Raw genomic sequence first — 20,108 nt, 5'->3', positions numbered from 1 at the left:
TCCGTGCGCGTCAGGCATCTACTAATATCTTATCATCAACAATGCACTTCACCTATATAAACAAACCTGCTATCCGTTAAACCTATTCACCTTTTACATTCTTATAATGCGCTTACTCGTCCTTCGGAACCTCTCTGCTGTAAGGAGCTCTTTCTCAAGAACCATGTCGTCTCTTGCTCCTGGACACCTTCTTCAAGGCGCCCATTGGGACTACCGTATTGAAAATGCTGTTAAAGGAGATAACACACACGCATCCGCCGTCTTCAAAGCTAAGGTCGTTCCACGTGAACATGCCCCTAATGCCCCCCGATGGTTCGTTGTGTTGCATTAACTATGTCCAAATCCTGACACTGACTCGGCCCCCAGGGCTATCATCAAAAAAGCTTCGCCTGACGATAAAACTGCCACGGAAAACCTGTACCGTGAATACCAGAGTTATCTCCTCCCTGGTGTCGCCTCGGCCAAGTGCTTCCGGCAAATGTACGATGTGATTGACAACCACACCATCGCTTTGGAATGGCTGGACACTACTCTTGCAGATGTGAAATACCAGCCTGACATGCGCACCTACGGCCTCATCAAGACGGTCCTAAAGGAAACGTTGACCAGTTGCGACGTTCTAGACGGCCAACAATGTGTGAATACAGGTACTATCTGATGTTGAAAAGTTGGCATCCGCTTATTAGCCCAGACTACAAACCCGCCAATATCCTGCTTTCTGGCATCGAGACTGGCCATGTTATCGCCAAAGTAGGGGACTTGGGACTCGGTAAGCAAATATTGCTAGACGAGACAGACGCTTTTACTGACAAGCTTACAGTTGTTCCGGCCGGCTATCTTTTCAACGCCCAGCCATACGCCATGCGCGCCCCCGAAGTCTTCCTAGGCCAGGCGTGCACTAAGCCATCGCAGGTCTGGGCAGTTGCCGCGATGCTGCTTTGCTGGATCAAGCCTGGTGTCTTGGGCGCGGGGGACAGCCCTCATCCTTACGTCAACGAGGCTTGGTGTATGGCAAAGATCAAACGGCTCTTTCCTAACTGGTATATTCCTACTCCTGACGAGGTCGAGCGCCCTACCCTTAAATCCGCAGTCGAATTTGCTATACGTTTTAGTAAAGAAGAGCTAATACCGCAAGCGATCTCGCCTTTTGAGAAGGAGAGCCAAAAGGTCAACATACCAGAGCAGTTAAGGGACCTTCTTCGTCTCATGTTAGTGGTCAATCCGAGCGAAAGGCCCTCCGCCTCGGCTATGCTAGGGTCGAGGGAGTTTCAGGCGGTTCAGGATGCTATGATTTAATCAAGTTGAAGGACCGCATCTTGTTCCTATTGTGATCCGTTATAACAACGATCGCCTGCTCTCTCTTAGCCTGAGTACTTCTAACGAAAATGCGGCAAGAGTCTAACCGCACGGCGATTGCTAACTCTTTTAAAGAGTTTCCGTTTCCTAACGAGACCCTGGCACACCTCCTAACGAGAGAAATGTCAGACCTTCTAAACCGGGCAAGACATACATTAAAGACGGCGCATGCCAACAACACTTTGGCTGTTTGTCGCTGACCTATAGTTCACCCGTCTATCACCGACCAATAATCCACAGGACCGCAGCATAAACTCAAAGTAACTTGATATATATGTTTAGAGACATCTTTTATCAGTGCAATTAAGACACGCTGGACTGAAGCTCCCTTGGATTCTTGACTAAGCAGAGACAGCAAAGAATATGTCTGATGAGGGTCTGATTATGTATTATACAGATGTTTGAGATATTTTGTTGGATCTGACGAGTACAAGAGTAACTTGGTAAGTCTTTACATTTGAAGCCAGGCATCATGAAAAGGGCTCTCTTGAAAATAGGAAGAATAGTAGATAAAGTATCAAAGATAAATTCCACTCAATAAAGCTAGCAAAACTGTTCTTCTATATTTTCTTGCACAGCTTACAAAAGTTCATTATATTTATAGAGTCACTGCTAAAATAAATGATCATACTGGTGCATGAACAGAGAAAGAAAAATATCAACAATATCAAGTGCAAACTTATGCGGTCATATTATTAAATATAGTCCGTAACTCTCATTAATACGTCTTGCAGTGGTTTCTTAAAAGAGCTCATTATTTTATCCTTCATGATTCTTTCAATTCGTACATAAATTACTGTTTTAGAGAAAGTGTCGTGATTTGCCTTGATTGAAATTCTTTCTTGGCATGTCTACTTGTTGCCGCCCTGATGTATCATTATGCTCGGTAACATTGGGTAGGGCTGATGCGTCGATCAACAGAGAAGACTTGGCCAGCTTGGTCAGAGAAGTAAAGGTCTCCCTTATGTGAGCGTATTACTTCATAGTCCGACATAAGGGACTCTTCTTATCTAAGCTTATCTTCGCCATCTCCCTTGTCCGCTTATCACAAAGTCCATACGCGCGCCTCCCACCCTTGTTATACGCGCTTCCCTCCGGCAGAAAAGAATTTCAGGAGTGATCTCTATAGAAGAATAATAAGTACCTTCACAATACTTTACCTTGGTGATTACCCCAGAGAACTAGTATTACTCGTTGAATATTTAACATCTAAAGCGGCCCGGCATGAGCTTCTAAACGCGTTGAAATAAACCAAAGAACAGCCGGCGACGGCGCGGTCGTAGTACGAGGGGCGACGGCGAGGTCGGTAACGCCCCGCGCTTATCGCTTCCTCAGGATAAAATGGAGATGGTCCTCGGGATCGGAACAAGGAACATCGGGTTGAATTGTCTTTCCTCTCAGGATCTTTCAACGGTCAAATAGCAAATATGGCAGATCTACCACATGTATCGAATTGGGTCAACGGTGCTTATACATCCCCGACGACAGAGCGCATACCGGTTATAAATCCTGCAAATGAGGCCCCAATCGCTACAATTGACGCGACACCACGTGAAACTGTGGACAACATCATTTCCGATTCTCTTCTAACCTTCAGAGATGGGCCATGGTCACAGGCAGATGCGTCCGATCGATTTGCAGTGCTGTCCAAGGCCGCGGTGCTACTCCGCTCTCGCATTCCCGAATTTGTTGAACTGGAAACCCGTCAGACAGGACGTCCTGTCCGCGAGATGCGTGCTCAGCTGGCCCGTGTGCCAGAATGGTTGGAATATTTTGCGTCCCTGGCACGCGTACACGAAGGTCGTGTTACCCCCTTCAAGGGACCGGTCGTGAATACTCTTACCCGTCTTCCCTTGGGCGTTGTAGCTCAGATCACTCCTTACAACCATCCGCTGCTCATTGCAACGAAAAAGATCGGCGCTGCCCTTGCGGCAGGGAACGTGGTCATTGTGAAACCATCTGAGCTCGCCCCTCTATCTGTCTTGAGACTCGGCCCTCTGTTCAAAGAGGCCGGTCTGCCCGATGGGGTGTTGCAAATCATTTGTGGCTACGGGCGCGAGACTGGGAAGTTCCTGTGTGAGAACTCACATTTGGCTAAGATTGACTTGACAGGAGGCTTGGCAACGTACAAGGCTATCGCTCCATCAGCTGCTGAGAACATGATCCCAATCACAGCAGAACTGGGCGGCAAAGCACCGGTCTGTTTGTTTCCGAGCTTAGATGTGGAACAGGCAGTCAAGGCAGCACTTTTTGCGAGCTTTATCGCAAGTGGACAGACTTGTGTTACCGGGAGCAGACTGCTGGTGCATGCAGATATTTACGATCGATTTGTGAACCTGTTGGAGAGACGGGTCAAAGCACTACGGTTGGGCGATCCAACGAACGATCGAACACAGATTGGAGCAGTCATCTCGAAGGCCGCCGTGGAGAGATGTTCTGCATTTGTGGCTCGTGCTGTAAAGGAAGGAGGGAGAATCATCTGTGGCGGTAATCCAACGAATCTGGATGGCAAAGGGTTCTTCTTCGAGCCGACAATCATCGAAACGCATCCCGATTCCGATCTGTCCTGCAACGAGGTCTTTGGCCCCGTCATTGCGCTCCTGAAATGTGAGTCGGAGGACCATATAATTAGCATCGCGAACGGCACTTCTTTCGCGTTAGGAGCCTCGGTTTGGACGAACGATTTCAACCAGGCCCACCGGGTTGCAGCAAAGATGGAGGCCGGTATTGTCTGGATTAACGGACACCACCTCAACGACCCCTCGTCGCCATGGGGTGGCTTCAAGGAGAGTGGCGTTGGCAAAGAGAATGGACAAGAAGCCTACGAGAGTTACACGAAGGTCAAGAGTACTGTCATCAATCACGGCGTTCCCCCTAATTGGTTCGACGATGAGCCTGAAAAGGCGCGATATGGCTAGGGGGACGACATGTTGGATGGAGGTCATAATATCCCAATACGGTTGACCGAACGATAGCATAACATAGCTCTTCAACGTTCAAGGCAATTTTCATCACCGTTGCAGTAGTGCTGTCCAGTATTACCTCTAATAGAGACCCGCTTGTGTTTTTGAATCCACACATCCATGCTCATGCTTTTGATAGAATTCATGTATGTTACTTTTTACAAAAGGATCAACGAAGCAATCTTATGCATTGGTAGACTGATTTTATTAAAACACCAAGTGTTTTCCTACATAATATATAAAATATGTAGTAGCATGCAAGTCCAAATCAAGTAGCCAGGCATATATGATATATATACGTACACGATATTGATTCTTGAACTAATTGGGTATTACAGGAGTTGGCTTGTCCCAAGTGTCTTGCTCAGCAGCATCCACCATGAAATTGGCTACGCTTGTTCGAGTCCGCCATCATCCTTGGGGAAGATACAGGTTTTGAAAACGGATTATTAGAAGCGCGGACTGAGCTGAGTGCCACGATCACTGCCGACGGAGGATTCGAAGTTGCTGTAAAGCTCATTTCGACATCCGACTCGTTCAGGGGTGTGCCTATTTTGATCGCGTCTCACGGGCGATAATAGACAGTACATAGTGGAGGGCCACTACGATCACGACTGAGTAAAGCAATCCCCGCAGCGAGTTGTCCGCCCGCTGAGAATCCACCAGTCATCAACTTCCTGGGGTTGATCCCCAGCTCATCCAGATGCTCGTGCAGCTATAAGCAGTGCTGCGTAACAATCCTCGAGGGGAGTGGGGTCTGGATGCTCTTAGGGCAGTCGACGTGTCGCGGAAACGCAAATTTATGTTCTATTCAATAAAATACTCAGGGATAATTTGCTGCGTACATAGAATGAACTAAGGGCGACGGTGGTAGGTATCTTTCACTGACTTTCAGCCTTCAGGAATAGAAAAGAAACTTCCTTAAATATCATACTTACGAGTTTGACGCGTCCCAAATGATAGACCTTGCTTGGCCTTCGTCTTCGCCTTCGCGTATATATTCGGAACTCGGTGTAGGTAATCGCCCAGCTCAATAGTAACATATCAACGCGCCTCGTTCTGAAGACAATGGCCGAGATCCCTACCTAGACTCGAATGATGAACGGAATGCAAACATAACAAAGAGTGTTCGCTTCTCCATAGGGCTTTGCTGGACAGACTAACTACTTGCATTTGTTGCTTGGTGGTGTGTCCTATCCGCTCCTCTCAACATGAACAGATGATGCAGGTAAGGTGGAGTCCTCCTCAACCTTCTCTACATCCTGCTTGCTAATCCAGCCGGAGTGTGTGAAGACTGTATTTGCTTGATCGGCTACTACTCCATTGCCTACATCCAATCATCTCGTATAACTGTAAGGAGTCTGCCTATTTCCCGCTTTGCCATGCCATGCAACCACCAGATCTCGTCCACCATCTAGATCAGCCCAAAGAAATGTGCTGTAATAATTAAAGCCCCTAGATTGCTTGCTTCCAAAGTGATATAAGTAGCGGGAATGTCCTGCTTGAAAGCGCTAAAAGTCTTCTTCGTGACGAGTCTGTTCTTCCCCACCTTGGCCTCGGATATAATAAATCCAATCAAGATATTTAACGGCACTTTTCATGCGCTACTTAGCGACAACGCCCCGACTATAGATTCCGCGATCCAGGGACGCAATAGCTAAAGCTATAATGTTCACGCATCGCAGTGCCTGATCCCAAGCTATAGGGTCATTGTATTGTCCTCTACAAGCCGGCTCTTGCCGCAAAAGCACAGACTACAGTGCAATTAAGACAGAGGAAGTAAACAAAAGACATGAATTCTTATTGATTTGGGACAGCATTTCATTGCACCCTCTTACCCTCGGTCAAAATTGACGTTACGGAAGCCATGGAGAAATCGCTAGGGTTGAGGAGTCTGAGATGACGTAGAGTTTCGTCAGGGCCTTCGCTATTCAAGGATGTTGGTTTGATTGTCCAACGCTCGATTTATTTTCTAAAAGGGCGGCTGGGAAGTTGTGGAATTAGGGAGAGAAGGTGAGCCATGGTCATTACTAACAAGAGTCTGGGGCAGACTCCGAAAGGAGTCCATGGTAAGGGGGTGAAAAAATCACAGATATTTTTGGCTCAGCAATGTGTTTTGCTGCATTGTCCAATGGAGGTGTTGCATCGGTATCTCTTGCCGGCTCACGCTTGGAGGAACAGATTTGAGGTTATATAGAGCAGGTATGCAGATAATAAGCAACCGTGATTACTAAAGAAGTTGTTTGGCAAGCAAGCAGAATGCAATTTCGCCAAGTACAGAGGCCTTTCTGCTTTCTGCGCCACAGGAGAGAGCCCAGACTTCATCACCCGCAGCCGATCTACTACGAGGCAGGATCAATGCCAGATCAAGTCACCAACCATCTCTACCTAGGTGCCGTAGAAACGCAAGGGGGTCAGAGATGGGCGCTGGGGGGGTAGAATGACGGGAGGATAATGGATGGATGGACGGATGTGTGTATCTGATGTGGCACATAGGTATAACCTGCAGGGCGGTTGTGTGCGGTAAGTGAAACGGCGGGGAGATGTGGCATTGATTGCAGAGGAGGGATGTTTGAAAACCAATGGATCAGAGAAAGCGGAGAAATCGGAGGAAAATTATGGATAAATAAGAACAAAGAATCACGCAGAAGTGACAGAGAAATGACAACAAATAATAAAAGCAACAAGAAGATACGAGAGAAATAAATAACAAACAACGACGACAAGACGAAGAAGAGCCGCATCGACCCGTCTGGATCGAGGCTGAGTAAGCGAGTCTTGGCTTTCGATTGGCGGGGAGATCGGCATGCTGTCAGGCAACATCCCTGTCGCCGATGCCGCGATGCCGCATGAGGCTCTCCTTAATCAAAGCACCCGGATTACACTAGAGGTGGAATTATTACTTTAATAATCAATAATTAATCAACAGAAATATAATATAATAATAATGTAATATATGGCACTAACCGCAGGTGAAACCGCGACAGAGAAAGTACCAGAAGCAAGCAAGACCCATTCTCGTTGCGGTATTAAATTGATGAATTAATTGCAGGCGCAGAGAGGCGCTCCTTTCGAAACCGCCACTTCGCGGGTGTCACGGGGTGGCGCCCCTGACGGCAGCGTAGTGTGTAGTCTGGACCGGCGTAGGCCTCAGTACTCGATGCTACACATCTGCGGTCCCGACGGTACGATCCTTGGAGGCGCGGCTTATGTCAGCGGCACGGGGGCAGAAGCGAGAAGCGAGAAGCGGCGCACAGGTACGCGGAGGCGCTAGGCCGCATGGGGAAGTCGCGTACCTTGCATGACATCTCCCCATAATATTACGGGTGTTTCGTCTTCTTTATCGTCGTCGTCGTCTTCGTCTTCTTCTTCCTCTTTTCTTCCTCATCCATCTTCCGTTTCATCTTCAACCTTCGCCCTTTTCTCTTCTCTTCTCTCTTCTGCCTTCTCGTCGTCTTGACGGCAATTCCACTCATTCAGAGACCCCTCGATACAGACACTCTCACCCCCCCCCTTTCTTTGTCCCTCCTTTGCAGCGCCGAGACGTGTCGGAACGACAAACCATCCATTCATTCATCCATCCATTCATCTATCCGGACTACTTGCCTCCTCCCATTCTTCGATAGAATCCCATCCCTCCCGCAACTACAGCAGCGCTGCCGGTTCGATTCCACCGCTCTCCAAGCAACCTAACCCCTCCCGCGCGTCCACTTTCTCGAAGAAAGTCAACACAAAACAAGCAACCCCGACGAGCATCAACATCAACAGGGCCAACATGCGCTCTTCCTCCTTTCTCGCCCTGCTCGGGGCCGCCCTGGCCGTGGCATCCCCCGTCCACATGAACCTCCACAAGAAGGCCATTGCCTGGGACATCGTCACCGATATTGTCACCGTCACCGTCACCGAGGGCGCCCAGGGCAGCAGTACCCCGTCCGGGACACCCACCACCGTCGTTGTCAAGCACACTGTCTATGCGAATCCCATCGAGGACTCCGCCGCCAAGGCCGTAGCCATTCCATCCTCAACCTGGTCCTCATCCTCGGTCTCCATCTTGACCTCGACCTCGACCTCGACCTCGATCTCGACGTCCACCTCTGCACCACCCCCACCTCCACCTGCACCCCCCGCGCCGACCTCGACAAGCGCCGCTCCCGCTACGATCGAGGCTCCAGCCGTGGTGGAAACTAAAGAGGCCGCACCAGTTGCTCCCAGTAAGCCCGTTGTAGCCGAAGCCGTCAACTCTCCTGCCGCCAATTCTCCCGCAGTCAGTTCCCCTTCCGTTGCGGCTGCTCCTGCGCCCTCTCCTACGGACTACTCCTCGGCCGCTGTCCACTACCACAACCAACACCGTTCGAACCACTCGGCCCCCGCTATAGCCTGGAACCAGACGCTTGCTGATTGGGCTGCCAACACCGCTTCGACCTGTGTCTTCAAGCACGATATGTGAGTGGAAGATGACGTTGATTATCATCACTGCCGGTACGTAACTAACGTCGACATAGGACCCAGGGTACGGGCAACTATGGCCAGAACATTGATGCGACGGGTTCATCCAATCCAATTGGTGACTGGGATACCGCTACAGTCGTCGCGAACTCCATCGTCAATGACTGGTATTATGGCGAGTACTTGAACTTCGTCCCCTACTACAACAACCCCAGCCCCCCGGATTCCTCATCGACACCAGAGTATCTCCACTTCACGCAGCTTGTGTGGAAGGAGAGTCAGACTGTTGGCTGCGCATCCCACTACTGCCCCCAGAACTCAGTCCTTTCGGGCGACTTTTATGGGTGGTACACGGTCTGCAACTACTTCCCCGTAGGCAAGTCATCCCCGCTCCAGTCAGAGGCCTTTCCCCCTAACCAAGATCACAGGCAACATGGAAGGGATCTTCAATACTCAGGTGACCCCACCTATTGGAAACATCGCCGACACCGTCAAGGTCTCTCTCCCATCCTCGTAGGCCAACCCTTCCGGAGAGCGTTCTGCATGGGCCTTGGGACATTGCTCTGGAAGCGCATCCTACAGTACTCTTCCTGTATGAACGACATTAGCAGGCATCTATCGCTATCACCCATTACTTAGACACAACCTATCAAATCCTGCTCGCTGCGCATGTTGGACCACACCGTCACGCCTCTGGAGGGTGATGAATCTGCTTCCATTCTGAGAGCTCAGTCCGAGTCATCTTTTATCGTTTCGATGTACCTCCATGGCCACACAGCTGTGGGTGCCTCGGCCCGGAATGTTCAATATTGGACTATCCCCGTCGATATTGGCGCCTCATCTTCGTGGGACATCTAGGCATTTGCTTCTTTCACTTCTTGTACATAAATTCTCAAACATGGTTTGTCTACATGTATCATCGCCTGCCCGTGGCTTGAGTAGACCGGTTTTCTTCCATGGGGCGGTCCGGATCATGTCCTCGAGAGACTTGTATGAGACGTGGTAGCTTGGACGCCTTCGAGGTCGGATGACGGCTGAAGGTGGTATAAATAACGGTAGTCAGCTAACATGATGATGACGAATAAGCAGTGCTCTCAGTAGTTGGACGTTTTATGTGTTATGTCGTTGAAGTTGAAGTAAAAGTAAAAGTGTCCTTGGCATGTGAATCAAGTAAGGAACAAAAAAGCAGCTTTCGAAGGTCTAAAATAAATGTATCGAGTATTGAGCCTCCGAGTCCGTAGTCAGCATGGGTCCGAGTGGCGTCAGCGATAACGACGGAAGATCCAAGAACGCAGGAAATCGTAGTATTTAGTGCGCGCTCTATTCAAAAGCCCATCTTACCTCTTCTTCGCGACACCGCGACAGCATCATCACCACCACCACTGTTCAGAGGAACCATTCTGCAGAACGCGCGTTGAGTTGATACAGCAATCGGAACTTCGAAGCTGGTTGTACCCCGCCACCACGTCCGAACATCGTGCCGTCTGAACACACCAGAAACCCCCGCCGCGGACTCTGAGCGCACGAGGGAAGACAATCGTTGCGCCGCCACCCAGTCTATTCATTCATCGTCGTGCTCGTCCGTCTCCAATCGCAATCACCGGAAATCTCTTCTTGCCATCGCACACAGCGATACGGATCCGACGGGGTCACGATGGCTGCGCATCGTCGCGGTGTGGATGTCGAGGGGCAGGGAATCGGCCATGCGCTGAAGGGCCAAGACCGTCTGGGGCAGAACCTGAAAGTAGAGGAGGAGAAGCCGCAGAAGCTGGTGTTGTCGAACAGGGCCGGGGAGAGCAGGAGTCCGTACGTTCGGGCACACTCTGCTAATCCCGTCGCATGGCAGATCTGGGGCGACGAGGCCATTGCGCTGGCCAAGAGGGAGAACAGGCTCTTGTTTGTGAGCATTGGCTATAGTGCTTGTCATTGTGAGTACCTTGGGGAAGAACGGTCGTTGATTCGAGGCTGATAACAAAAGGGTGCCATGTCATGGAGCGCGAGTCCTTCGAGAACGAAGAAGTGGCTGCCATTCTCAACGACTCCTTCATCCCGGTCAAGGTCGATCGTGAGGAACGCCCCGACATCGATCGTATCTACATGAATTTCGTCCAGGCCACCACAGGATCGGGCGGCTGGCCCCTCAACGTCTTTGTCACGCCTGATCTCGAACCCGTCTTTGGGGGGACCTACTGGCCAGGGCCGAATAGCAACACAACCCCGTATGAGGACCAGGTCGACTTTCTTGGGATATTAAATAAGCTGAGCACCGTATGGAGGGAGCAGGAAGACCGCTGTCGTCAAGACTCGGCACAGATTCTCAAACAACTCAAAGACTTCGCCGCTGAGGGCACATTCGGTGACCGGCTAGGGGAGGGTGGGGAAGGGCTTGAAATCGAATTGCTGGAGGAAGCGCATCACCATTTTGCCTCGACCTTCGATAAAGTCAATGGCGGTTTTGGATCGGCTCCGAAATTCCCCACTCCCTCCAAACTGTCCTTCCTTCTTCGCCTGGGTCAATATCCCCAGGTTGTCCAGGACATTGTCGGCGAGTCGGAGTGCCAGGTCGCTGAGAACATGGCCATCTCAACCCTGCGGAAGATGGCTCGCGGTGGGATCCGTGACCACATTGGAAATGGATTCGCTAGATATTCCGTCACTGCGGATTGGTCTCTGCCCCATTTTGAGAAGATGCTGTACGATAACGCACAGCTCCTCCACATATACCTGGATGCCTTCCTCCTCTCCCGCGATGCCGAATTCCTCGGCGTTGTCTATGATATCGGAGAGTACCTGACAACCACGCTTGCTCATGACGCCGGGGGCTTCTACTCTAGTGAAGACGCGGACAGTTTTTATAAGAAAGGCGACGCTGAGAAGCGCGAGGGTGCATTCTACGTATGGACCAAGAGGGAGCTGGAGAATGTTCTCGGCCCACAATCGGAACCTATCCTATCTGCCTTCTACAATGTCAGCAGCCACGGAAACGTGGCGCCAGAGAACGATGCCCATGACGAGTTTATCGATCAGAATGTATTGGCCATTGTCAGTAATCCAAGTTCTTTATCGAGCACATTTGGGGTCAAGGAAGAGGAGGTGGTGAGGATCATCAAGGAAGGAAAAGCCGCTCTGAGGGCACACAGGGAGAAGGAAAGGGTGAGGCCCGCTCTAGACGATAAGATTGTCGTCAGTTGGAATGGGATCGCCATAGGAGCGCTGGCTCGGACTGCGGCCGTCATAAAAGGATTTGACCCGGAGAAGTCGAGTCGCTTCCTCGCTGCTGCTGTCAAGGCGGCTAGCTTCATCAGAGACGAGCTCTACGACAAGGAGACGAAGATTCTGTACAGGGTGTGGCGCGAGGGGCGGGGAGAGACACAGGGCTTTGCTGATGACTATGCTTTCCTCATCGACGGACTTATTGACCTTTACGAATCTACATTTGACGAGTCGTGGCTTCGCTGGGCAGACGACCTTCAACGTAATCTCCCCCACCCCCAACATCCCTCTCCTATACACCCCTAACTAACCACTTCCCCAGAATCTCAAATCAACCTCTTCTACGACACCCACGGCACGGGCGGCTTCTTCTCCACGGCCTCCTCCGCCCCGCACATCATCCTCCGACTCAAAGACGGCATGGACACCAGCGAACCCTCCACCAACGGCATCTCCGCCTCCAACCTTTACCGCCTCTCCAGCCTCCTCAACTCTCCGGCCTACGCCCTCAAAGCCAAGGAAACAACCACCAGCTTCGAATCCGAAATCATCCAGTACCCCTGGCTGTTCGCCTCCTTCATGCCTAGTATCGTAGCTGCTCACCTTGGCATCAAGAGTATTGTGGTGAGTGGGAATGGGAGGGGAGAGGCGAAGATCCGCGCGTTTGCGAAGCAGCCGCGCGGTGCGCTGGGGACGTTTGCGAGGCTCGAGGGCGGCGGGACGACGGCGTCGTGGTTGCGGGAGAGGAATTCTCTGCTTACAGATTTTGGGAGAGATGGCAGGACCAGGATACTGGTGTGCGAGAATGGTACGTGTAGGGAGGAAGATCCGGGGGAGGTTGAGGAAGAAGAGGGGGGGGAAGGTGGTGCTGCTGCTGCTGTTGCTGCTGTTCTGCAAGAGACCAATACCAAGAGCGAAGCTGTGGCTGTAGTAGCTAAGGCTGAGTCTGGGGAAAAGGAGGAACAACGGCCCGTGAGGGAAGGGGGTGATGCTAAACTTCAACCTTAGGAGTGGGCCTCTTCTTTTATTTGAGGGAATGGATCGATGACAAGGCAATGGATCGATAATAGATACTTATTGTAAGGTAGATGGATATATTACGGTATGATATATATATAGGCGGTATTTTAGCGGGGGGGGATGGAACGAGATGAAATGGAAATCATTATCTTAACTCGTCTAGATATACATACATACCTACTCATACACATACATACATCCATACCCGTCTATAACCCATCTAACCCACCCATCCGTTCCAACACCAATAAGCACAGAATAATCCAGCCCTCCTAAAGCCCCCCCTTCCCTCTCCCCGGACTCTTCAAGCCAAAAAACCCTAGCATGCACACCCCCAAAACCCCCATCGCCCCCACCGTATACGCTCTCTCCCTCCCCGCCCACCAATAAACACTCGTGAACAGCAACGGTCCCAGTCCCCTCCCAAGCTGTCCCCAACTCCTCAAACCCCCCAACTTCCTCCCTCGCTCCCCCGTGCCACTTTCGAAACTCGAGAGCGCATTCAGGCCTGTGACTACCGTAGCGGTAGTGATCGCGAGCAGGGTAGCAGCGGCGTAGAGACCGGGGATGGAGGAGATGCGGGCGAGGAGGAAGAGGGCGCAGAGGCAGGAGATGAGACCGATGCGGATGCTCAGGAGGGGGGGGAGGCGTCGGGTGAGGGTGCCTTGGAGGAGGGAGGAGATGAGGCCCATGTAGCCGAGGAGACGGCCGTTGCGAGAGGAGGTGTAGCCGAAGAGGTCGTAGGTCATGAAGGGGAGGGAGAATTCCATGCCGGAGAAGAAGAGGATGAAGGTTAGGTGGGTGAGGTTGAGGAGGAAGTGGGAGTTGGTGCGTTGGATGGGGGGATCTGACGGTGGTGTAGGTTTTGTAGGTGCTGGTGCGGAGGTCTTTGTGGCTTCCGCGGACGCGACTTTGCTGGGGAGCGTCTCGGGGAGATAGAGATATAGGTATATCGTCTCCGTCACGATCAAGAACAGCGAGAACCCGGCAGCTGTCGCAAAAGGGTTGGCGACCACGGTACTAATCGTGCTAAGCCAGGCGCCCAGAGCCGGCCCAAATGTAAAGCTTATACTGAAGCATATCCCCACGAGCGCCATTGTCGCGCCTCTCTGCTTCTCGTCCGACACGTCAGTCGCCATAGCGATAGCGAGCTGGACGTTTCCTTCCGACAGCCCGCCCACGACGCGGGAGAGGAGGAATGTGCGGAAATCGGTGGCGCAGACCCAGAGGAGGACGCTTAGGATGTTGCCGACCATGCTGGTGAGGAGGGCTGTTCGGCGGCCGTATCTGTCGGAGAGGATCCCGATGATGGGGGAGGCAAGGGCTTGGAGAAGACTAGGTAGATAGATGTCAGATATTGTAGATTGTGGCATCTCTTCTAGATACTCACGAGAAGAGACTCCCCAGAGCCCCGCCAAGTAGCACAACGTCATATCTGGAATCGATGGGCCTTGCAAAAGAGGCTTTGTATGCGTTGAGATACTGAAGAATATGTGCGAGGAGGGTTCGAGGTTCGTCGGTAGAGGATATGGGCGCTTCTAGATTGCGATAGAACTCTAACAGTTTTGGGAATAAAGCTATATAGGTCGGGGATCAGTAATGCTTGGTTGCTGAAGGATTGGGAGGTCGTACGAAGGATGAAGGTAAAAGATAACTGATCAGGTTAGCTACTGACTTGACGGGAGTACGATCACAATGCTTAAGGGCTTGGAAGAGAAAAAACGTACAAGATCCAATAGGAGAGATATGAAGATAACCCTCAACACCTTCTTCCTCGTAGCAGGGTCAACAGGTGCTGCCATTGTGAGATTGTGGAGAGAGAGAGAGGGGTGTTCTGTCGCGCGGGTTCGAGCAAAACGAATTGAGCAAAGCTCTCAAATCGTGCGAAGTAAAAGAACGTTCAGAATCATGAATGAAGAAGACTCGGGTGGTCGAGTGTGTAGGGAGTTGGGGATGTAGGAGGTGAAGTCGCAGCGTGCAACTCGATCCGTATGACAATCGTTCGAACCCCTCGGTTGCCAAGCGAACGGAAGATCGTCCTCAGGGGTTCGACGGGTTCGATACCAAATACGGAAGAGCGCGGAGATCTGGAGTCCTGTTGATTCCAAGGCAATACTGGAAATCATGTATTTGAATCGATTATGTACCTATGTCCCCTTCCTCCCCGTCCTTTGATCTCATGAGAGAGTGGAGTGAGGGGTTGAAGATCTACGATTTATAGGAGAAGCAATGGAGAAAAGCATGAGGGTCATGACTGATATCTACTATCTACTCACTCATTCACATCACCGACTAGGCCATCTAACTATCTATACTTATCCGTTTGCTGGCCGCCCAATTCCCTTATCGAACTTTTTCCCTTCGCATTATTCGTCTCCCCAGGAGAAACATATTCCGCAACCCATATCACCCTTGAGAGAAGAGGAGTCTTGACTCGATATGAGAACGCCAGCAATGCATGCATCATTGCGCGCCTGGACCGCTCTGCTCCGCCTCGACACTATCTACTTGAACTCACGCTGCACCGTTTAAGACGGCGCCGGGCGCCTGGCCTTCAGCCACTGCGGCGGCGGCGGCGGCGGCGGCGAGAGCATCGGCTTGGTGGACTACGCCTTGGACAATGTTTTGCTCTTCCGGGTTGAGGTTTGTGGTGAGGGATTCGTAGAGTTGGGGTTGTTCTTGTTGGAGTTCTACGTTTTGTCAGCCAGACACAGCCAATGGAACCAACGGGAAACTTACTCAGGAGGGCATTTCGGAAGAGCTGGTAAGGTTCTATCTTGTCAAGCGGAGTCTCTAGGAGACTCTCCTCTCCCAACTCATCGTCCGAGTCGTCTTCCAGATTCTGGAATTTCTGAGCCTGGACAGTGTTAGCGCATGCACGAAGTCTCCAACCAATTTCAGATGCCATACTTCCTCATTCAAGAATTCGAGGTAGGCGCTACTCTCATCTTTACCATCTGCTTCGTCCTCGCCCTCAGCCTCCTCAGTCCAGGCGGTATCATCCCCTCCCCATGCATCATCATCATCTTCATCGTCATCGTATGCAGAGCCCTCTAGTGGGAAATCATCTTTCAGGGCTTCTTCGCGATCTGGAGGAGATGTGAGCAAAGCTATTAGCAGTTGGCAGTTCAGACTTACTCTTTAAAGCAGCTGGGAGCGTTTGGAAAAGTCGAACAATGCCCTGCAGTGATGTTAGTATATATTTTAGGCATTGGTACGTCTTACTATATTACACACCTGCAAGAGTCTAGGCCATCCTTGCTGAACGCTGACTGGAACCTGGTCAGCATTAAGTGTGAGTAGCGCAACGATAGCAGCAATCGAAAGCTTTTTGTCGTGGACTCTGGTAAAGCTGTCGATACTCGAGAACCACCAGCTGAAGAATTTGTTGGTCCATCCGTTCGACTCAAGCACATGTAGACTCAGAACCTATTATGTGAGAGTTAGCTTTCGGAAACAGTAATGAGTTCAGCTGGGCACCCTACGGGATTGTAGTAGATGGCGTTGATCACCATCTCCATCAAATGGATCCGGTATGACTTAACCTTGATATCTGAGTTCGTGAGTGTTCGCATTGCCATCTCAACCTAGGACGAGTCAGCATCAGAACAAGGCAAAGAAGTAGGAGACATACAAAGGCCACTACGTATTGATCGGCATGGCCTCGGAGGCTGAGCATCATCCCTTCTGCCAGCTTGCAAGCGCAGATTCTGTCAACACCACCCACTTTCTCGTCCGTAAACATATCCTGGACCATGCTGAACATAGCCTCGAGATATGGGGGTGTGTTGATGAGGTGCTGACTCCCATATTGGACAAAATTGTCAAGCGCTGGGAGCATGTCTTCAAGATAAAGTTCAGCACCAGCCTTGAAGGTAGCGTGGATAAGCTCGAAGGCCTGCCACATGGTTGCAGAAATTGACTTGGCGGCAAAGGTGCAGCTGTCAATGATCTCAAAGACTTCGTTGTACAGATCTAATTTGGTTAGCGAAATTCCGTGATAATGATAAGCATCTTCTCCTACCGTAGAGCTTGTTTTCCAATGTCACTTTGATGACCGGCATCAATATAGATTCCATATGGAGAAGAACGTCGGGTGTGCTCTCCAATGTCAGGATCAGGGTACCGATTGTTTGCAAAACGCCCAGGGCGGTGATGCTCTTGTCATCCAAGTAATCACCGTAATCGTCATCATCCCGCTGCTCGTTCCTCTCCAGGAGTTCTCTGACAATCCGCAGATAGGTATCCCGTAGCTGCTCACTCAATGCCACAGCGAAGGGAGTTAGTTCCGCTGCAAAGACCTCAACAAAGTCTTCCATGACATTTGACAAAGCATCAACGTCGACTTCATTCGCAAGCTTAAGCAACTGTTGCATGATTTGGGGTATATTTTGTTGCATGTTCGTTCGAATAATGTCATGTCTGATGAGTGGTTGAAGTGCAAGCGCAGCCTCAACACGCACGGGCAGATCAGGATCTGCCATGCATTCCAGGATATTGCGGTAGATAATGAGAAGGTTATTGGGATCTTTGAAATCAAGTTGCTCAAATTTCTCCACCGTATCGCAAGCGCGGGCTCGTAAAAATCCCTGCGAGCTGCGGAAGTCGGGGAAGACGTATCGTACCAGGAAGTATTCAACTTGCTCAGCAATCGGACTCTTCTTTCCAAGGATGACGCTGGACAATGTCCCAATCATACGCAATGCGCCCTCTTTCGCGATGTGATTCTTCTTGGACTCCTCAGCCGTCTCGTACTCGTTGACGATTGTGTTAACAAAGGTCAGGATAGTAAAGGTATACTTTCTTCGAACTTTGGTCAAGGTGACCAGAAGGTTCGTTGCAGCAACATCGGGCGCAGAGACCTCTTCATAGAAATTGAGCTTATGATGAAGATATTCCTCGGGATCGGAGTCGAATTTCTCGACATCTTCCTGCGACAAGCACATGACGGGGAAAAGGAAGTGGGTGACGAGGGTATCCAGGTGAGGTTTGAGATGAGCCCACATTTGCTTGGGCCGTACACACTCGTCTAGAAAGACAAGAGTATATGATAGACAAGGCCGGCTGAGCCATGTGGTCTTGGCCACCCACTTTTCGATCTGCTGCAGGTAACCCTTCAGGATCTCTGGAGCAAAATTGGTAATGAAATTCTTTGCGAATTCTGCATAGTCCTCCCCTTGTCCTTTCTGTAGAGATGTTGGATTGCCGTAGCTGTAGGGGTTATTAGCTAGAGCCCCGAAAAGGGGGCGGGGTATGGCTTACCGAACAAATAGGCGGTTCAGGTTGAAATATGACCACTTCTTCGCTTTCCACCAGTGGTTTGCCTCACGGTCTGTCAAGTCCTCTGGCAGGGCAGTAGCAGGGACTTCCTTTGCAACAGTATGCAAAAACAAGGAGCACCACCCGACGACGTGCTGCTGCTCTCTTAAGGAGACTGCTAAGTCAAACTACAACTTGTCAGCATCCCTTGTATCCCGGCGAGGAAAACCCCTAAGACGTACGAATGTCGCATGCTTGTATGCCTTCAACACAATATGGAGCATCTCTCCAGCCTCCTCACTCATTTCGTTCACCAGCCCTTGTCCGATTTCCAGAAGACGTGGGAAGGTTGCCTCAACTATCTTGTCGAAATCGGCTCGGTTGTCTGTTGACTTGAAGCGGTAAACGCGACAAATAGCCAGAAGGCACTGGAGACCAGCGAAAATGGAGGAGGCATCGTTGGTCCCGAGCAGCTGGACGGTGATGTTGATGAAGGCGGGCCACTTCTCAGGGAAGTCATAGTGGAGGATCTTTTGGAGGACCGGGACCAGTTGTTGTCGGATCGGTGGGGTGGAAGATGAGAGGACAGGGAGCAAGCGTTCGCGGAATCTCTGCTTCTCGTCCTCAGGTATGGCCTTGTTCTGTGGGCTCTCCTCGCTGGGTGACCAGCCTCTGACGACACGGTTCTTGAGGTAGACAACCGCTGCAGTCTTGCGTTAGCATCGGCCAGGGGCTAGGAGGAGGGGTACGGGTTTGCATACTCGACATGCGAACGGGGGCCTCCTGCTCTGCTTGCAAGATATCAAGGAGGGCATCAGTGAAACCAGGATGTTCCTCAGCCTGCGGAGAGAGAATTAGGGGACGGCCCTGACAACTTTGTCGCTGGAGCGGCTTACCGTCTTCAGATCCAGCTCAGCCCTCCGTCGAGCGTCTGCATCTGGGTTGAGCGTCGCGACAATACGACCGCGTAGGACCGCGGGTTCCATGACTAGTAGAGATGCGCCGCGTGTATCTCAGAGTTGGGGAGACAACGATAATTGTGAAAGAAGGGCTTCGTCGAGGCGGGGATCGTCGAAGGGTGTTGACCAGGGACTACTTTTTGTGGTCGGGGAGTTCGCTAACAGATTTTCTGCCTTAATAACGCTGGAGGCGGTCTGAACTCTGGGAGGGATCGCTCTAGGGTATGGGATCCGATCTTCAATTCACCTTGTGTGTGTGTGTGTGCGCACAGTGGTTTGTTTGTTGCTATCACTTCACTGTAGAGGAGAGGCTAAAGTGGGATGATCGACAACCTCATCTCTCTTTGCTTCCAGGTTTTGTCTTTTTTCTCCGTGTTTCTTTGTTCTCGTCTTTTTGCAGCCGTGGATGGCACATCATTCCGTGGGCTGGATGCATGGTTGAGGTACCTTGGGCAAGAATTGGATAAAACGACAAATGGAATAATCTTCTCCAGGCGGGGGATAATGCAAGACGATACTGGTTCTGCGCCACAGAAGAGAGGGAGAGAGAGGGATCCTCCTATTCATTCTACGATACTGCGAGACGATAACTAAGGTAAGGTAACGCGTGGGTCATGACAGAGCCGATTGAAGCCAACCTTGACCATACATGGAGTTAGGGCTAAAGTGCCTCTGCCTCTTGTCCGGTAAGGGTCTATCGCATTGACCCTTATCGAAGTTGATACCGAGCATCAACATCAGCATGATAGGTAGGCCAACATTGTGCTGTGTCCTGGATGGATCAAGGGATAAGGCGGAGCGGTGTCAGGGACGTCACGTGACTATAGCCGCCTCTATAACCTCGGTAGCTTGCCTACAGCTACTGAATAAGCCTGGGAATGAGGGAACACTC

At 50.9% G+C, this 20,108-nt stretch overlaps 7 protein-coding genes across 7 annotated transcripts; 5 read left to right on the top strand and 2 right to left on the bottom strand.

Annotated features, from left to right (window-relative positions):
• Positions 1–106: 106 nt before the first annotated feature.
• On the top strand, positions 107–1,296 carry M430DRAFT_109417 (hypothetical protein; the record flags this gene model as incomplete). Its single annotated transcript, XM_024861275.1, has 4 exons — positions 107–312; positions 367–647; positions 692–769; positions 821–1,296. The coding sequence occupies 4 exons, from the start codon at positions 107–109 to the stop codon at positions 1,294–1,296; spliced, it is 1,041 nt and encodes a 346-aa protein (XP_024717633.1).
• Positions 1,297–2,701: 1,405 nt separating this feature from the next.
• On the top strand, positions 2,702–4,436 carry M430DRAFT_37318 (hypothetical protein). The gene has a single exon (XM_024867101.1). The coding sequence runs from the start codon at positions 2,784–2,786 to the stop codon at positions 4,272–4,274; it is 1,491 nt and encodes a 496-aa protein (XP_024717632.1). The 5' UTR covers positions 2,702–2,783; the 3' UTR covers positions 4,275–4,436.
• Positions 4,437–7,937: 3,501 nt separating this feature from the next.
• Positions 7,938–9,447, top strand: M430DRAFT_185594 (hypothetical protein). Its single transcript, XM_024863898.1, has 3 exons — positions 7,938–8,762; positions 8,822–9,272; positions 9,346–9,447. Exons 1-3 carry the CDS (start codon positions 8,095–8,097, stop codon positions 9,361–9,363), a joined length of 1,137 nt encoding a protein of 378 aa, XP_024717631.1. The 5' UTR covers positions 7,938–8,094; the 3' UTR covers positions 9,364–9,447.
• Positions 9,448–10,066: 619 nt separating this feature from the next.
• On the top strand, positions 10,067–12,986 carry M430DRAFT_45414 (hypothetical protein; the record flags this gene model as incomplete). The annotated part of the gene is made up of 3 exons (XM_024867767.1): positions 10,067–10,693; positions 10,744–12,240; positions 12,301–12,986. Exons 1-3 carry the CDS (start codon positions 10,420–10,422, stop codon positions 12,984–12,986), a joined length of 2,457 nt encoding a protein of 818 aa, XP_024717630.1. The 5' UTR covers positions 10,067–10,419.
• Positions 12,987–13,078: 92 nt separating this feature from the next.
• Positions 13,079–14,952, bottom strand: M430DRAFT_147123 (hypothetical protein). The gene is made up of 4 exons (XM_024863048.1): positions 14,726–14,952; positions 14,631–14,652; positions 14,389–14,575; positions 13,079–14,333 (listed from the first exon to the last, which is right to left on the bottom strand). The coding sequence occupies exons 1-4, from the start codon at positions 14,798–14,800 to the stop codon at positions 13,271–13,273; spliced, it is 1,347 nt and encodes a 448-aa protein (XP_024717629.1). The 5' UTR covers positions 14,801–14,952; the 3' UTR covers positions 13,079–13,270.
• A 154-nt stretch (positions 14,953–15,106) lies between these two features.
• On the bottom strand, positions 15,107–19,321 carry M430DRAFT_128428 (hypothetical protein). Its single transcript, XM_024862065.1, has 12 exons — positions 19,154–19,321; positions 19,019–19,097; positions 18,500–18,960; positions 18,261–18,445; positions 17,023–18,209; positions 16,633–16,973; positions 16,484–16,585; positions 16,236–16,427; positions 16,137–16,179; positions 15,909–16,087; positions 15,738–15,855; positions 15,107–15,688 (listed from the first exon to the last, which is right to left on the bottom strand). Exons 1-12 carry the CDS (start codon positions 19,241–19,243, stop codon positions 15,513–15,515), a joined length of 3,153 nt encoding a protein of 1,050 aa, XP_024717628.1. The 5' UTR covers positions 19,244–19,321; the 3' UTR covers positions 15,107–15,512.
• A 122-nt stretch (positions 19,322–19,443) lies between these two features.
• Positions 19,444–19,829, top strand: M430DRAFT_185550 (hypothetical protein). The gene has a single exon (XM_024863897.1). The coding sequence runs from the start codon at positions 19,538–19,540 to the stop codon at positions 19,808–19,810; it is 273 nt and encodes a 90-aa protein (XP_024717627.1). The 5' UTR covers positions 19,444–19,537; the 3' UTR covers positions 19,811–19,829.
• Positions 19,830–20,108: the final 279 nt, after the last annotated feature.

This window comes from Amorphotheca resinae (genome assembly GCF_003019875.1).
Source record: "Amorphotheca resinae ATCC 22711 unplaced genomic scaffold M430scaffold_12, whole genome shotgun sequence".
Taxonomy (NCBI): domain Eukaryota; kingdom Fungi; phylum Ascomycota; class Leotiomycetes; order Helotiales; family Amorphothecaceae; genus Amorphotheca; species Amorphotheca resinae.
This window is presented reverse-complemented; position numbering and strand designations above follow the sequence as displayed.

What these genes read in the sequence shown, in the direction of transcription:
- M430DRAFT_128428 (XM_024862065.1), bottom strand. Translation starts at nt 19,243, where the DNA reads ATGGAACCCGCGGTCCTACGCGGTCGTATTGTCGCGACGCTCAACCCA. An exon ending in TCGAATTCTTGAATGAGGAA is followed by an intron (nt 15,856 to 15,908) that starts GTATGGCATCTG and finishes AACACTGTCCAG; the next exon opens with GCTCAGAAATTCCAGAATCT. An exon ending in CTTCCGAAATGCCCTCCTGA is followed by an intron (nt 15,689 to 15,737) that starts GTAAGTTTCCCG and finishes GACAAAACGTAG; the next exon opens with AACTCCAACAAGAACAACCC.
- M430DRAFT_185594 (XM_024863898.1), top strand. Translation starts at nt 8,095, where the DNA reads ATGCGCTCTTCCTCCTTTCTCGCCCTGCTCGGGGCCGCCCTGGCCGTG. An exon ending in TGTGTCTTCAAGCACGATAT is followed by an intron (nt 8,763 to 8,821) that starts GTGAGTGGAAGA and finishes ACGTCGACATAG; the next exon opens with GACCCAGGGTACGGGCAACT.
- M430DRAFT_37318 (XM_024867101.1), top strand. Translation starts at nt 2,784, where the DNA reads ATGGCAGATCTACCACATGTATCGAATTGGGTCAACGGTGCTTATACA.
- M430DRAFT_147123 (XM_024863048.1), bottom strand. Translation starts at nt 14,800, where the DNA reads ATGGCAGCACCTGTTGACCCTGCTACGAGGAAGAAGGTGTTGAGGGTT. An exon ending in TATCTCTCCTATTGGATCTT is followed by an intron (nt 14,653 to 14,725) that starts GTACGTTTTTTC and finishes TAACCTGATCAG; the next exon opens with TTATCTTTTACCTTCATCCT. An exon ending in ATCTTTTACCTTCATCCTTC is followed by an intron (nt 14,576 to 14,630) that starts GTACGACCTCCC and finishes CGACCTATATAG; the next exon opens with CTTTATTCCCAAAACTGTTA.
- M430DRAFT_185550 (XM_024863897.1), top strand. Translation starts at nt 19,538, where the DNA reads ATGATCGACAACCTCATCTCTCTTTGCTTCCAGGTTTTGTCTTTTTTC.